Raw genomic sequence first — 16,924 nt, forward strand, 5'->3', positions numbered from 1 at the left:
ACGGCGTCCCTCACAGCCCGAGTCGCTTTGAGACTTTAAACCCAAACCACGCCAACCCTGAAGATCCATTGTTCATCCCAATTTCCACTAGAAATATCCTCGGTTCTCAATGTGGACTTACTGCCGTGCTGAGAAGCAGAGTTGACAGTTGCAAATGCAAACTTCGGAGTTCACTGAGAGGGCAATGTCTCCCGCTCAGGAAGCACACATGTGGACAACGATGACGCTTGTGCACAGACGCGAAGGGTATATTAATTAGGGAGCAGTTAACACGAAGAATGGAATAACTAGCGATGAAGTCTGAATTCATAAATATCACAGTACGGTTTTATTACAGTCTAAATGTATGAAATAAAAGCAAAAAAAAAAAAAACAGAAAAAAAAGGGGGGGGGGGGGGTTGCGGACACAGATATATTATTATTCGATAAATAAATACACAAATCATGTGCCATACATTTCTAGAAAAATACTCATTCAGCAGTTTTGGCAGCCCAGAATGCATCGCTGCCAGCATTTTTCTTGTCTTCGCGCTCCGGCGCCTCTGCGCTGAACGGAGATGCACTCGTAAAATGAGGTCACGCAATCACAGAAGGGCCATCGATCGCTTGTCGCGCTGTGCATTTACAGCTGGGTGACGAATCGATTCACAAAACGAACTAGGGGTGACGAGGAAAAGCAGACATTAAAAATGCGTTTCACTACATTTTGTGCACTGCAAGCGATCAATTTACACTCGCATGACGTTTAAGCAGTTTAAGTCATTACAGACAATATGGCTGTTCCTCACGCCCATGAAACATTTGCAAAAACCAAACACACTGTGCAAAGTCAATGCTCTTGTAAAGCAGTTTTAGCACACATATGCAGGGTGTCCAAGCTAAATTTAGTCAAGGGTTAAAAAACGAAATATGTAAGGTGGGCCAGAGAAACCACCTGTCAACAGCTGCCACTATCTGGCGCACCACAGGCAATTTTTTATTTTGCAATTATCTAATTAGTAATTAGAATGATTTGTCTAAATTTCCAAGTATTGCTTTAGACTATAAATGTGATTTGCAAAGTTGGAGAGCACCTACCTAAACCACCATTCCATCTTTTTCCGATAAAGAAAGCCTCACGTGTATAGTTTTTCCAAGCTTTAAAGAAAACCCTCGAAATACAAAAATATCACGTGGCTAACGCATTCGTGCGCCGCGATTGTGGTGCTCTAATTCTTGAACGAAATTAGCTGCGGCCGTGACTCGACAACCCAGTCATCGCGGTAGGCTGATATGTTGGCGACAGTTGCAGCCAGCGCGGTGAGCTCGTTGCGACTTTCACCGTCTCGTGCGCCGACTGTCTGAAGCGGACGAAGAAACCACCGCAGACATATCGGCTTGTCGCTGCAACGGGGTCGTGGAGACAAGGCCGCAGCTGATTTCGTTCACTGAAATGTAGGTTGAGAGCAGCACAAGTGCGCCAGTCACGTGAAATTTTTTGTATTTCGTGGGCTTCCTTTAGAGCTTAATTGCAAAATAAAAAATTACCTGTGGTGCGCCAGTTGGCTGGCCGCTCTATACAAGGGGTTTCTCTGGTCCACTTCAAATATTTCATTCTTTTTTAACCCTTGGCTGAGGTTAGCTTGGACACCCTGTACAATAGCGTGTACGCTATAACTGAGGATAATACTGAGAAAAAGGAACGTGATGCTAACACGCGAGTCGCTGCCTTGCGAAGCTCCGATCGTGAGATGGGAATCTAACGTGGACTATTGGTCTCCGGCGTATGGCGAATTGCGGGGCAACCTCAGTTTAAGCGAATTACTGAATCAAGGTCTGTCAAAACGAAGCTTACGACCTTCACAAGGTGGTGTGTTTCGCCAGGTCCGCAAGTACAGCCAGACACAACTCAAAGGAGGCCCTCCAATCACTGGCGTCGACCAGTTCTCACGACGTGAATTCCCCTGAACTTGACAGTGTGACATTTCAAAGAAAGAAGGCTTAAGATGAGTAACCGGTTGACACCGTCGGGTTGAGGGCTTCATTTTAAGGGTCCTTTCGCGAGTTCTGTCCGACTATAACACATTGCTGATGGCAGTGCATTGTGAACAACACTGGCAGCTTCTTTTTGAGCTTTTTGCGCATGTTTGACACGGTTGCTTATCATCCCTGCTGTGCAGCTGTGATAACAGTTCGGCACTTAAGTTGTCAACATTACCTGCGCGATACGACATTCGGATTTTCCGGAAATCATGGCGCTCACTTTGGCTACACACACGTTACTGAACTCATTGCAACGGATGCAAACGGCGAAGGTACTAGGAAAAAAATAGGCTAGAAAGGACTGTGAAATCACAACGATGGTAAGAACACCTCGGAAGATCAATAATGCTCAAGTCAACGGACCAGAAGCCACACACTTTGCTGAGCGCGAAAACAAATTTTTTCCACTGATTCGTCGTCTTCCACTCAGACTCAGTAAAAGGTTAATTGATAGTCCACTGTCAAGTATCTCAGCAGGTTGAGGATTATGCCACACAAGGCACGGGTTCACCGGTAATCGTTAGCTAGTTGAATCACTATGTGCAAACTGTGCTATGAAACGAATGGGTGGAGAAAATAGTTTGGAAGATCAGTGCCATCATAGAGGAGTGAGCGAAGGGAAAACATCTATCACATTCGGAAAAGTGTAATTTTTCTAGCAGTGTGCCATTTTACAATGGAGTTGCAAGACGGACATAAACATCTTTCAAGAACTGCATATTTCCAAGAATTAACAACACTCAGAGATCTTGGTATAAAAAGTCGCTAAGCTCGTTAGTTTAATACTGCAACAGTTATAGGAGCATTTGCGATTGATAATAAATTTATGTAAATATTTACACATGCGCGTAAAGCGAAACTAGGCCAAATATAATTTAAAGGCGGTGATGCCAAACAACCGCGATCACCACTGTAGCAGGACCACAACACTTCGCTGGTCTGTCGCGAGCATGGGCACAGCCCACGTATCACAGGTTGTTGAGGTTGTACGAGTCGACGAGCTCACGTAGGAGGTCCTCGAAGATGGCCACCACTTCGTCCTCGATGTCGAACCTGAAAGCGCCACGGAACAGCAACGACAGTAGCTCACTTTGCGCTTGGAACACACGCAAGCCTCGGAAGTTGACCCGCATTTCGTCCATCTCCCGGGCTTCGACGGACTGCAGATCCAGCTGGCCGTCGTGGCTCAATTCGACGACCAGCTCCAGAGCGTCAACATGGACGTCCATCTCGGCCGCCTCGCTGCGCGCTCCAAACGTCACGTTGGCATTGTAGTGGATGGACAGCTCACTGAGGGGAAGGTCGGCGCGAATGATGGATCCCTCAGACGGAGTCAGGTTGACAGCGCGCAGGCTGGCCACGCTGCGCAGCGTCCCGTTGGAGAGGGCGGCCTCGCCGCTGAACGAGCCGAGGCCAACGCGGAAGACGCGGTCTTGAAGCACCAAATCACGCAGCGGCGCTGACTCGAGGCTGGACAGCACCGCGCGGGTAGCGACCAGGGCTTCCACGGCCGGCTTAGGCGCTCCGCGAACGGCGCCCGACAGCAGGCACAGGGCGAGCAGGCAGGCTGCGCTCATTGCCGCCACCTGGGAAGGAGCATTATCGCTGACTGTGGAGGGACAGGGACGAGCTACTGAGCGCGGCCGGTGGCGGAGAAGGCTGGTCGTGGAAAAACAAGACAGCCCTCTCCCGGCCGCGCCGCCCGAGAGCTGGGACCAAGGTCGCCGGTTGGTCGGGGAAACACGGCGCGCAATCATTGGGCATGCAGCAACCGGACGCGTGCTTTCGCGTCGCGCGATCTCACCTGGACGTGCCGTCGTGCCGTCGTCCAGCCAGGTGGTTCTGGTGCATGGGACGGAAGACGCGGTCTCGGCTCCTGCTGTGCAACCTGTTTGCTCACGGCAGACCCCCTCCGTTCGCGCTTGCGCACACCGCGATTACAAAGGAGATAGCGGCCGGGCAGAATAGCTGGCGATCCCTCCGATTTGGAACGAGCGCACTCTCGCCTTCTTCCTCTTTCAGTGACGCTGGCGCGCCGGCCAGCTGGCTGCGTGCAAGCGCGACCGCAAACTGACAGTGGGCGCGTGTTGTTGCGACCGTGAGAAGCTCGACCGAGCGTTGCGCGAAGACGCTGGGATGGTATCGTGCTCGTCAAAAGCAAGCCGCCGCTGGGTGCGGTGGCAAAGGCCGCAGATGTCGACTATATGCCGAAATGAGTCCGCTGGACTGATGGCCCCACTCTGCGGAATAATTACGACAAAAAAAAAAAAAAAAAAAAAAAATGTGTGTATACCTGGCCTCCGTAAACTAGAGTTCCAAACTGCGTTTCATGCTGTATTATTTGAATGCGATTTTTAGACTCGAAAGCACTAGCAGATCCATGAAGGCGAATACTTTACGTTTGAATGTAAAAGCTTGGGCGAGTTGGTGACATATAATTCTTGGAATAGGGTTAACTAGACAAGGGGGGGAGGGGGGGGGTAGAAAAGACGTGCATACGGACGTTGGCTTTCAACTGAAAGGTATATCGCCGCAGAGGCCCACTTTTATAAGCGGGCTTTTGAACAGTGAGAAAGAAAGCAAGAAAAAAAAAAAGCATGCGGAACAAGGTTTCACCTGTTAGCGGGAAGGAATAGAATTTACTTGCTATAAAAGTACTTACACCTGTTGCGCTGACACATCTGTCTTTATTCTATATAATGTTTGCGCAACCGTTAGTTTAGGCGCCTGATTTTGACCTCACTTCATGGGAATGAAAAATCACCCCCCCCCCCCCCCCCCCCCTTTTTTTTTCTCTCCCACATGGAACGAATCGTTTTTACGATTATTTCTTTAAATGGTTACTTGTATACCTTGGCCGAGCCACTTTAAATATTGAAGCGCCCTTATGGATCTAAACACACACACACACACACACGCACACACACACACACACACACACACACACACACACACACACACACACACACACACACACACACACACACACACACACACACACACACACACACACACACACACACACACACACACACACACACACACACACACACACACACACACACACACACACACACACACACACACACACACACACACACACACACACACACACACACACACACACACACACACACACACACACACACACACACACACACACACACACACACACACACACACACACACACACACACACACACACACACACACACACACACACACACACACACACACACACACACACACACACACACACACACACACACACACACACACACACACACACACACACACACACACACACACACACACACACACACACACACACACACACACACACACACACACACACACACACACACACACACACACACACACACACACACACACACACACACACACACACACACACACACACACACACACACACACACACACACACACACACACACACACACACACACACACACACACACACACACACACACACACACACACACACACACACACACACACACACACACACACACACACACACACACACACACACACACACACACACACACACACACACACACACACACACACACACACACACACACACACACACACACACACACACACACACACACACACACACACACACACACACACACACACACACACACACACACACACACACACACACACACACACACACACACACACACACACACACACACACACACACACACACACACACACACACACACACACACACACACACACACACACACACACACACACACACACACACACACACACACACACACACACACACACACACACACACACACACACACACACACACACACACACACACACACACACACACACACACACACACACACACACACACACACACACACACACACACACACACACACACACACACACACACACACACACACACACACACACACACACACACACACACACACACACACACACACACACACACACACACACACACACACACACACACACACACACACACACACACACACACACACACACACACACACACACACACACACACACACACACACACACACACACACACACACACACACACACACACACACACACACACACACACACACACACACACACACACACACACACACACACACACACACACACACACACACACACACACACACACACACACACACACACACACACACACACACACACACACACACACACACACACACACACACACACACACACACACACACACACACACACACACACACACACACACACACACACACACACACACACACACACACACACACACACACACACACACACACACACACACACACACACACACACACACACACACACACACACACACACACACACACACAAATTGCGTGGTTTAGGATATCCTTGAAATTGTGCAAGATCTTACAACATACGGTGACCTCTACTTTTTGTTTCTTATTATTTGTTTGCTTGCTTATTTGCTGCTTAGCCTGATCATTCTTCCTGACTTCGATTTTTGTCTGCTTCTGCAGCTTATGTTCCGGCAGGGTACTTTTGTTGGCTGAATTTTCGGTTGTTTCGAGCTAGATTACATAATATGCCCAAACGATTTTTGAGGCTGTTGGAGAAATTAGTGAAGCGCGTGTTTTTGCAGCGCGTGTTCTTCCAACAGCACCCAAAGTTCGTGTTCACAAGTGTGCAGTCTAGTTCCGAAGAACAGCAAAATCTGTTAACAGAAACAGGCTTCCCTTCCTACCTTCTAACTTCAGTAGGGCAAAAGCTGAACTGAAGTCAGACAAAATTATTGGGCTGAGAAATTAGCAAGCAAGAACGAAGAAAGAAACCCAAATTGCCATCACTCTTACTGCTACACTCGCGTAATTTAAGAAGATCATGAACCATGAAAAAGTGAGAGTGGTTTCCTTGGCTCAAAAAAATAAAAAATAAAAAGTAAAGCTTGCAGCCGCATCAATCCTCGGCATAGAAATTAACCATTTTAAAAAAGAATAAAAAAAAAAAACTCGTTAATTCTATGTACCCCGCCGTGGTTGCTGAGTCAGTGGGACGTACTGCAACGTGCTCTAAAGAAAGAGCTACCCTTGCATCCTTATGGAATGCGTTGTTTACCAGTCGACGCCTCGGAAGATACATCGCACGATCTTGTTATGGTCCTGAGCCTCCACGCTATGTGGAAAACAAGGATAGAATTTACACTCGCACACATTATTGTTCGTTCCGTTCCTAAATATTTGATTGCGAGAGCTGTGTGGGTACGGAACGCGTACCGAACACTATACCAGATCCACCACAATGGATGTCTGTTTTGGATGAAGTGGTGTCCTTGAAAACAATTTAGTACCGTGCTGGCCAAAGTGTAGCCTTCACGTTTTATCTATTGTTGTGTTTGATTTTTAGAAAGCCAAGGTCAGTAGTAAAGCAAAAAAAAAAAAAAAAAAATGTAGCCGTGGTGGCTGAGTGTTTATGGCGCACGACTGCTGTGCGGGATGCGGGATCGAATTCCGGCCGCGATGGCCGCTTTTCGAGGGAGGCGAAAAGCAAGGCGCCCGCATACCGTGTGATGTCAGTGCGCGTTGAAGAACCCCAGGTGGTCTAAATTTTCTGAGCCCACCACTATAGAGCTCTCATAGCCTCAGTTGCTTTATAAGAATAAGAATAAGAATGTTTATTTAACATCTTGAGGATGTTGGGTGCACCGGCAAAAAGCCAGTAGAAAGGCTTGACGAGGCCGACGCACCCTACAGAGGCATTGCAGTGGTACATAGCATAATATCGCTTTTAGAAACAAGAACAAACATAAAACAACCGATTTTTCATTATCTATACATTTGTTCAAACTGTTTATTTAATTGATGCGGGAGAGTGTAGCTCAGCATTTGGTAACCATAATTTGTTCGGACCTTAGGTACAAGCCATTTGGGCATCGTTCGTGTAGTGTGTATTGACTCTTTGCGTTGCAGTCCTGACAGCTTTATCACCAGGCAGTTATTATTGTTTACACTGATTTCATACTGCCGCAAGAGTAAAGTTTCGTATAATTGTGGCAAGCGGATAATTCGAAGTTCATTGGAACGTTAAACCCCATTAACCAAAACTAAATCGTTCCATGGGACCGAAAGGTAATTTATTCAATTCCCGCGAAGTGCTGTCAAAAATAATACAGTAGACTAACGGGCAGGTGACCGAAAGACCAGTTGCACAAACATAATAGAGTGCGACCCCCTGTGCGATCAGGACGGCAGTAAGCGAAACCTTGCTTCAGAAGTTGAAGAGAAAAGCGCGCAAAAGGGCTCAGTACAATGGTACGAGACCTGTTGTGGTACCGTACATGCACAAGATGCTCGCAACCCAAAGAAAGTGGCCAGCAGGTACGCAGTACCCATGGTGCTCTCTGCACCAAAGAGGCTCGGCGCCAGCTGTGCTCTCGCACCACAAAGCAGAAAGGAAGGAAAAGTGGTTGTAACAAGAAGCATGCGAAGCCCTTTGTCAATTATGCGCGACAGGAATGGTTAACACTATACCACTGACGTGTGGAAAGGCCTACATAGATGGGGCGCTGCATAAATGATCGTGCAGACTGCAGCATGAATGTTCATTAGGCGATAAACACCTTAGCTCAAACATGTCTGAGCATAGTAGAACTTGCAAATGCCAGCCACGGCTTCATGAAATAGAGATTCTTGGCAGGGGCAGCAGTGCCATTGCACGTGAAATTAGCTTTTTTGAATTCTGTCTTCTAGGGTATGATGAGTACGCACGGGTTTCATGGCCTGTTGTGCTTGTACGCTGCGCGCATGCGCTGTATTTACCATATTTAGGGGCGTAGACCCTGAACAAATCAGTTGATAGTTTGCGCTTGTCCCGTGCTACGTGTCCTTCTTTTCTTGTGTGCTGTGTTTTTAGCCCAATTTGCCATGGCTTCTGCAGCACAAACGTAAGAATGATATAAAAAAAGATGATGCCAAAGGGGATCCAGGAGCTCACAATCAAAAAGAAAAGAAAAAAGCCACAATTGTCACCTAGATTTCGAACTATGTAAAGTAATTTGTCTTCACGAAGACGAGCTCACAGGGGAAGTGACAGAGTCCTTAAATATCATATAAACAATCGTGTGTCAATGCATGATCTTAGCTTTTATTCGACAAAGAATGCTATTTTCCCCATAACAGATGAAATCTCCTTGAGCAAGACATTCTTAGATTTCCTCGTTTCATTCGTTATCTTCTTTTCTCGAATTTTTCCTGGTTGTTGCGGCGCCCGCTTATAAAAGTGGGCCTCTGCACAATAAATTAGGGAGTTTTAAGTCAGAGCTGCGGTCATGGACAAAAGTTTTCTAGATGTCGATTGCCAGTGAAAAAAACAACATGGTTTTTGGTCAGTCACAGCAGGTCATGAAAAGCAGATACATGACAGACTTGTGGGCACCATCCGCGGGATCTAATTTTAGCTCGCTGGCTTCCGAGTCAACCCAGACATTCGCATGCTGCAAATCTTTGTTCACGTCTTTCAACGCTATAACGTTAAAGGCCCCCTTCACCGAATATCCGACGTCGGCGTTCTGGCTCTGTCAGGTGGTAATTGGCAGGTGTCATGACCGGGCACTGACTGGTAGGCGGGTTGTGTGAAAACACAAAACGAGACCGCTTGACATGGCCGAGTTGTCAGGAGCTGAGGGGGGTGTATTTAACTATCAGTTACATACAAGGTATTTACCAAGGTAATCGCTAATAGGATCAGGACAACCTTAGACTTTAGTCAACCAAAGGATTAAGCAGGATTTCGGAAAGGGTACTCTACCATCGATCGTATCCACACTCTCAACTAAGTAATAGAAACGTCCTTGAAATATAGCCAGCCTCTAAAGATGGCATTCATTGACTACGAGAAAGCATTTGACTCAGTAGAAACCACGGCTGTCATGCAGGCATTATAAAATCAGGGTGTAAACAAACCATACGTGAAAGTACTGGAAGATATCTATAGTGGCTGCACAGCAACCATATTGCTGCATAAAGAAAGTAACAAAATTCCCATAAAGGAAGACGCTAGGCAAGGAGACGCGAACTCCCCAGTGCTATTTACAGCTTGCTTAGAGAGTGTATTCAAAGGCATAGAATGGGAGCAGTTAGGCATCAGGGTCGATGGAGAGTATCTCAGTAATCGGTGATTCGTTGATGACATTGCCTTGTTAAGTAACTCAGGACACCAACTGTAACTAATGATAAATTATCTAAACAGAAGAAGCAGAAAGGTAGGCCTAAAAATTAATATGCAGAATACTAAGGTAATACTTAACAGCCTTGGAAAGGAACACTAGTTTAAAATAGGCAGCGAAGCGTTGGAAGTGGTAGGCGAATATGTCTACTTAGGACAGGTGGGGATCATAGATTCGGACCACGAAATGGAAATAACAAGAAGAATAAGATTGGGATGCTGCCCATTTGGAAGGTACTCAAACATTATGGCTTGCAGTTTACCGGTATCATTCAAGAGGAAAGTGTATAACAGTTGCATTCTACTGACACTGACCTATGAGGATGAAACATTGAGGTTAACGAAAAGGGTTCTACGTAAGTTGAGGACAACGCAGAGGGCCATGGAAAGGAAAATGGTAGGTGTAACGTTAAGTGCAGAATGGGTCTGAGAAATAACTCGAATTACTGACATTCTAGTCGAAATTAAGAAGAAGAAATGGGCATGGGCAGGACATGTAGTTCGAAGAGAGGATGACCGATGGTCGCTGAGAGTAACCAATTGGATTCCAAGGAAAGGTAAGCCTAGCAGGGGGCGGCAGAAAATTAGATGGGTAAATGAGGTTAAGAAATTCGCAAGGATCAAGTAGATGCAGATAGCACAGGACCGGGTTAATTGGAGGAAAATGGGAGAGGCCTTCGCCCTGCAATGGGTATAGTCCGGCTGATGATGATGAGGGGGGTAGCTTCTTTCGGATGGTAGGGCGAGATTGGAATCGAACCAGAGACGCTACGTCTATAGGACTCACCTTGGTTAAAGCGAGGCTTTGTGTCTATGTCAAGTGGTCTTTCACATAGCGCGGTAGTTTACAACTGTATGATGATGAGTATGTGCGATACAATAGAAGCGCACAAATTAAAGATTTCGTGATTTAGCGAGTAGCAAAGCGCATCCTAACTGAAAAATCGACCATGGCCCAACGTTAACATACAACACGGCCGACCTTGGCTTTAGCTTAGTAAGCAAGGTCGGGTCAAGCTCGTTTTTGGTTATTTGTCTTAGATCGGTCGACCTTTTAGGTCCTTGTGCATGTGTATGCCCGACGTGGACCAGCTACCTGGCCGACCAGACCCAGTGCGGTTACCAACGTGGGGCCAAGGTCGGAGGCAGGTCTTGCAGACAATGTCTACCCTAACAATATACATACGTTGCCTGAATAGTTGCAAATGTCAGCTCGGCCAGCAACACACGCCCTTTATTCGTGAAAAAATTGTTGACCCTCAGAATAAAATACGAAACAAATACAGGGACTTTAAGATTACAGATTGCAAGATTTGTGGAAGTCGATATAATTATCACAAGCATTTCCATGGCGACCGGGCCCATCATGTCAATTGTAAAAGAAACAATGCACCAAAACAAAACTACAGAACAACACACCGCGGCGCAGCGCGCGCACACACAAGCGCACACGCACACACCTGACAGCAACTTCCGGCGAGCGTATATGTGCCTCACATGAGGCGCTCATTTTAGAGCCAGTAACGCTCGCAATTCTAGAGCAGTTATTTGAAACATTTTTAAGCTTGCGACAATAAAATTAAGTTATTTTTATTCAAAAACTCTGTCAACATTATGCGAGCATTATGCAAACGCATTCGCTAATTAAAAACATACATACTACTTGGCCAACCTCAGGGGCAGTCAATCAAGGGAATATTTTGGCTATGTTCGGCTGCCAAGCATTAGGTGCGGACTAATTCCCTGCCATTTGTCGATATGCGGCTCCCTTAAAGTACTTGGCCAACCTTGTGGGCAGTCAACCCCGGTCCTGTACTTCGGGCAATGTTGGCTGTTGAGCGCTGGGTGCCGACTGATTCCCTATCGTTTGCCGATAGCTGGCTGACAAGCCTTTTGCCAACTATTAATAAGAGTAATTGGCGACAATGTTCCGCCTGTCGTACCGCACGCATTCATTCAATTTTGTTTATTCGCTTTTATCATTTGCGTAATGTGAGGTGAGATTGCGAAGGGCGCCTGTTTAAAGTGCGCGTGAGCTCGAGCTTCGTGCTTGAGCATTACACCGTTGAGCGTGGCGTGTGCGCTTGCGCGGTTCATTGCGATATGAACGGAAAGAAACTGTTGTCAACAGGAAAGTGAATACTGACGTACGTGGCATTCTAGTAGGAACGTTGCGACCATTTAGATGGAAAACAGAGGCACCCAACTATCTATCCGAATGCGCACTGTGTTGTCGGAAATGCTAAGAGGCAGGTAATGCACCAACCGGCATGCATTGGCAATTCTTCCGGCTATAAACTATCGAGCTCACATATAGTGACCCCTAAAAATACTCTGAGTTACAGTAAGTGAGCCGTGCTTGAAAACAACTCCTAGAGTGCAGGATTCGCTTGACGTTTCCTTCGAATAAAATATATATTGCTTCAGGAGTGCTAGAAACACTTTTTCTGTTTAGTTACTGAGATGTTTGAGTGCTTACGCATCACTGAGAACGTTCGCGCAGCATTTATTTCAGCCTATGCACGAATTATTCTGGCGATTTGGTAGATTATCTTCACTTCCGTTCCGAACAACTTCCCTTTTGTAAATATCGTGCTGTAGGCATAGCTGCATCCCACCGCATTAAGTTTAATTCAAATATGCTGCTAACTGAGGCATCGTCTATCTTTTCCTTTGCCAATGTCTATAAACGGCAGTTCTTCAGAACCGTAAATGTGAGATAAAAAAAATGCCGACAATTACGTTACTTCATGATGCGAAATTTGAACGCAGCTCACCAGCTGTTACAGCTTTCTGATAGACTGAGGCAAAGGATTCGAGCAAGACATGTATGTATGTACAATTGCAGAGAACCTTTAGGCCGGCGGTTCGCAGTGGCGAACGGCGGCGGCTATGCGTTTCGGCTCGGACGGTGCACATATCGAGATCCGCCGCCACCGATCCGGCGCACGGGCAGGAGCTGCAAACTCAGGTCGCTCCTTTTATATGAGAGGGTGATATCAGAATCAGCCTACCAGAACCGTTTGCATTCTCGTTAACCCTACGACACACAGGCACGTCCATACGAATTGGTTGAAGCGTGACTTTATATGTGAGCTGGTAGCTTACGCTCTCGCGTCATGCCCTTAAAGGATGAGCTTAAGTGTCCCAGAAAATTTAGCACCTTACACTGATAGGGCGTGATAGGGGAACAATGTAGCAGGCAAAAGAAGCTTCCGCCGCTGCTATCGCAATTCAACTAGGGTTAACCAGAGTTAAACTACAACAAATTTTTTTTATCTTCATTAGCACTGCTTGTGCCATGTAGATTTTCATATCGCGGCATCGTTTCCCTTTTCGATACTCCAGTGCCAAATATTATGCCAACTTAAAGGTTTCAATGCATATTTTCTGAATAACAGTAAACATCCATTAAACATTTCCCGTGAATTCCATGTGTAAAATTGGTTGCTACTTGCACATTGCACCTTGCGTGCGTGCGTGCGTGCGTGCGTGCACACACACACACACACACACACACACACACACACACACACACACACACACACACACACACACACACACACACACACACACACACACACACACACACACACACACACACACACACACGCACGCGCACGCACACGCACACGCACACGCACACGCACACACACACACACACACACACACACACACACACACACACACACACACACACACACACACACACACACACACACACACACACACACACACACACACACACACACACACACACACACACACACACACACAGAAAGTAGCTTGTCACAGACCGTAAAAACAACTTAAAACCTATTATTTCTTTCACACTTATAACCCCGTTGCTTTCCTAAATATTTAGATTGGAACTACTGGCAGCAGACTGCAGTGTAACCTACGAATATTGTAGCCTAGTCGAGCGAGCAGTTCCTAAGAAAAGGTACATTAAGGTTGGAAAATTTGCAAAAATGTCAATTAAAAAGAGCAATTTTACAGTTCCACATTTACAGGGACGATTCAATAGGCGCCAGCAGAATAAAAATATTTGCTTGGTTTCTTGAAATTTTCGCCAAGACTTCCTTGGCTTCCTCTTTGTTCTCCATCGTTCTAAACTTATTATCTGAGAAGCTGCAGAGCTGTGTCTTCTCAAGGCGTGCTGCTTTCAATGAAGTTGAGATAAATTTCGCAAAATACACTCGGTGTGATGAGAAATATCTTCAAACAGCATTTAAAGCTTCGTCCTGCTGTAGTAGTAAGTCACCGCAGCACGGGGAAAAAATGTTGCGGCGTAGGCCTTAACAAATTATTGAGGGCAGTGGCAGCAGCTCATTTGCTTTATTGATTCATTATCCTGCGTTTTGCAATGGAAAATCACTAATGTGGAAGCATGGGCTTGCTGGCAATACATAACATGAAAAAGTGTGCTGCACACCGAGACGGGGACGGGGGAAGAACACTGGAACTCGTGTGTCCAATGCTCTTCCTCCGTCCTCATCTAGGTGAGCGCGCTAAACTTTTTCATGACATATAGGGGAGACATTTACCCAAGGGCCGGACAACCCCAAGCCATGAAACACTAAATGTATTACCTTTAAAACAGCAGCCAAGGGGCGAGAGGCATGCCTCAGTATTACCCTTATTGAAGTTGTATCCAAACCATGATGAAACTGCCTTATGGACTGTTTTTTTTTTTAAATATGGCACCTCACTCCTATCTTGCTTCAGAAATTGTTTACCGCGGAGCTTTACCTTAATTTTTTCATCCTCTTTGTAACCGTTATTACCAAGATTGGGAGAACTAACGTGGATAAATAACTTGAAATCGACGACACGCTGTGGAAACAATCTCACAAGAAGGAAACAACTTCAGTGACTTTTAACAGTGCATCAAATAAAACATATTGCTGATTGTATTAAAACATATCACATCATCATCATCATCATCATCATCATCATCATCATCATCATCATCATCATCATCATCATCATCATCATCATCATCATCATCATCATCACAACTACCACCACCACCACCATCATCAGCCGGACTATACCCACTGCAGGACGAAGGCCTCTTCCATATTTCTCCAATTAACCCGGCCCTGCGCTAGCTGCATCCACTTGACCCCTGCGAACGTCTTAACCTCATCCGTCCATCTAACTTTCTGTCACCCCCTGCTACACTTTCAATCCCTATAAACATGCATCAGAAACTGAATACTTATTAATCAACTATAAAAAATTCGGACCCGAAGAAACAAACAAACAAAAACAAAACAAAGAAAACAGCTCGTTAACACCCACCTGTGCAATTTTTAAATACCAGGGGCCACATGCTAGCTTTCATTTTCCATTTTTCATTCCATTTGACCGGACTTCAGCATGACGGCAGTATCAAACAAAAGCAGCGAGTGCCCAGTGAGAGACATCACAGGATAGCGGGTACTGTCGTTGGAAATAGGTGTCGCCACTCGATGCACGCACCGGCTACATTTACCGGCTGCATCGTATACAGTCAATGTTGATGTACGATCGCTAATAAATCAACGGACGAATCGCTTCCCACAAACACTTGGGAGCCGCGGCTTAATCATGCAGCTAAGCCCAGAGTGCTGAACCGATCCGAAATGGAAAATATAAACTTATGGAATATGACCCAAGAATTCGCGGTATTCGAAATCATTTTAAATAGCATGGAACGCTCCTCCGCACTCGCCGCTGAACGGGTTTGCTTCTCACAATGAGTTATCTTTTGGTAATGAAACCAGAAATTTCATTTTTCAGTCGATCTACCTTACCAACCTCTCCCCAACCCCATCTCCATTCTTAAATGCATTTACCCGGTAGGACCACACGAGTCTAACACACCCGTTTCGGCGCTATCTCGACCAGGGCACCTACCGGACTTACCGTTTTGCATCAGCATAGCTCTCAAGCTGCGTTTACCCGGCCCTGTCGTGGTCACGTTAATGCCACCGAAATTTTGCAGTAACGGTCTGTATCGTGGTCACAACACTGTCTCGTGGTGACACACTGAAGAACGACTATTCGCAGGTGCATTAGCTTTACTCTAAAAGCTTTTCACTAGCTTTAACGTCGCTGCAGACTACCATTCCGCATTGTATTTGCAGTGTAATCTCTAAGATCAAAGGAATATACGCAAATGTGTGCGCGTCATCTTTGACAAAGAGAGAAACAGCGTTACCTTGAATGGAAGGAGACTCGCCGATGATCTAGCAGAAATCGACTTTCACGGACCGCCAGCAACGCACGTACGATATTTATCAATGAACGGCAAGGACGCACTGGCAAGTTACTCGGTACGCGTCGCATCTCTGCTCAAACAAGAATGGAAAATGGCGGGTGGGCGTAAAAGCATGCGACAGAAAACAATTGGCTGCGCAGCGTTGCGCTGTGGAGTGCGATAAGCAGCGTAACCACTGCCGACTTTAATAGAGATGCTGCGGATATTTTAGCTGCTGTAATTGCCGCTTGATTACGTCAGCATTCTCTCTAATCATTGGTATCCCGAGTAGAAGTGCATGTTTTTTTATGTGCATGCCCTTTCCAATCGTGGAAGCCCTTTTCATTGTGAAAAATTTATCGGAGCTCGGGTCGAGACACACAATGG

General features: G+C 46.3%; 1 protein-coding gene across 2 annotated transcripts; it reads right to left on the reverse strand.

Annotated features, from left to right (window-relative positions):
• Positions 1 to 367: 367 nt before the first annotated feature.
• On the reverse strand, positions 368 to 16,629 carry LOC146206690 (uncharacterized). 2 transcript variants are annotated; one of them, XM_084591483.1, is made up of 3 exons: positions 16,499 to 16,629; positions 3,827 to 4,262; positions 368 to 3,608 (listed from the first exon to the last, which is right to left on the reverse strand). In XM_084591483.1, the coding sequence occupies exon 3, from the start codon at positions 3,597 to 3,599 to the stop codon at positions 2,991 to 2,993; it is 609 nt and encodes a 202-aa protein (XP_084447609.1). In that variant the 5' UTR covers positions 3,600 to 3,608; positions 3,827 to 4,262; positions 16,499 to 16,629; the 3' UTR covers positions 368 to 2,990. The 2 variants fall into 2 exon arrangements, with proteins under 2 accessions (XP_084447609.1, XP_084447611.1); XM_084591485.1 differs by lacking the exon at positions 3,827 to 4,262 and having other exon boundaries at positions 16,499 to 16,623.
• Between the last annotated feature and the right edge of the window lie 295 nt (positions 16,630 to 16,924).

This window comes from Amblyomma maculatum, chromosome 1, assembly GCF_055883805.1.
Source record: "Amblyomma maculatum isolate TAMU_Amacu chromosome 1, ASM5588380v1, whole genome shotgun sequence".
NCBI classification, from domain to species: domain Eukaryota; kingdom Metazoa; phylum Arthropoda; class Arachnida; order Ixodida; family Ixodidae; genus Amblyomma; species Amblyomma maculatum.

Bases quoted from the DNA above. Each gene is read 5' to 3' on its own strand.
- LOC146206690 (XM_084591483.1), bottom strand. From the start codon at position 3,599: ATGAGCGCAGCCTGCCTGCTCGCCCTGTGCCTGCTGTCGGGCGCCGTT.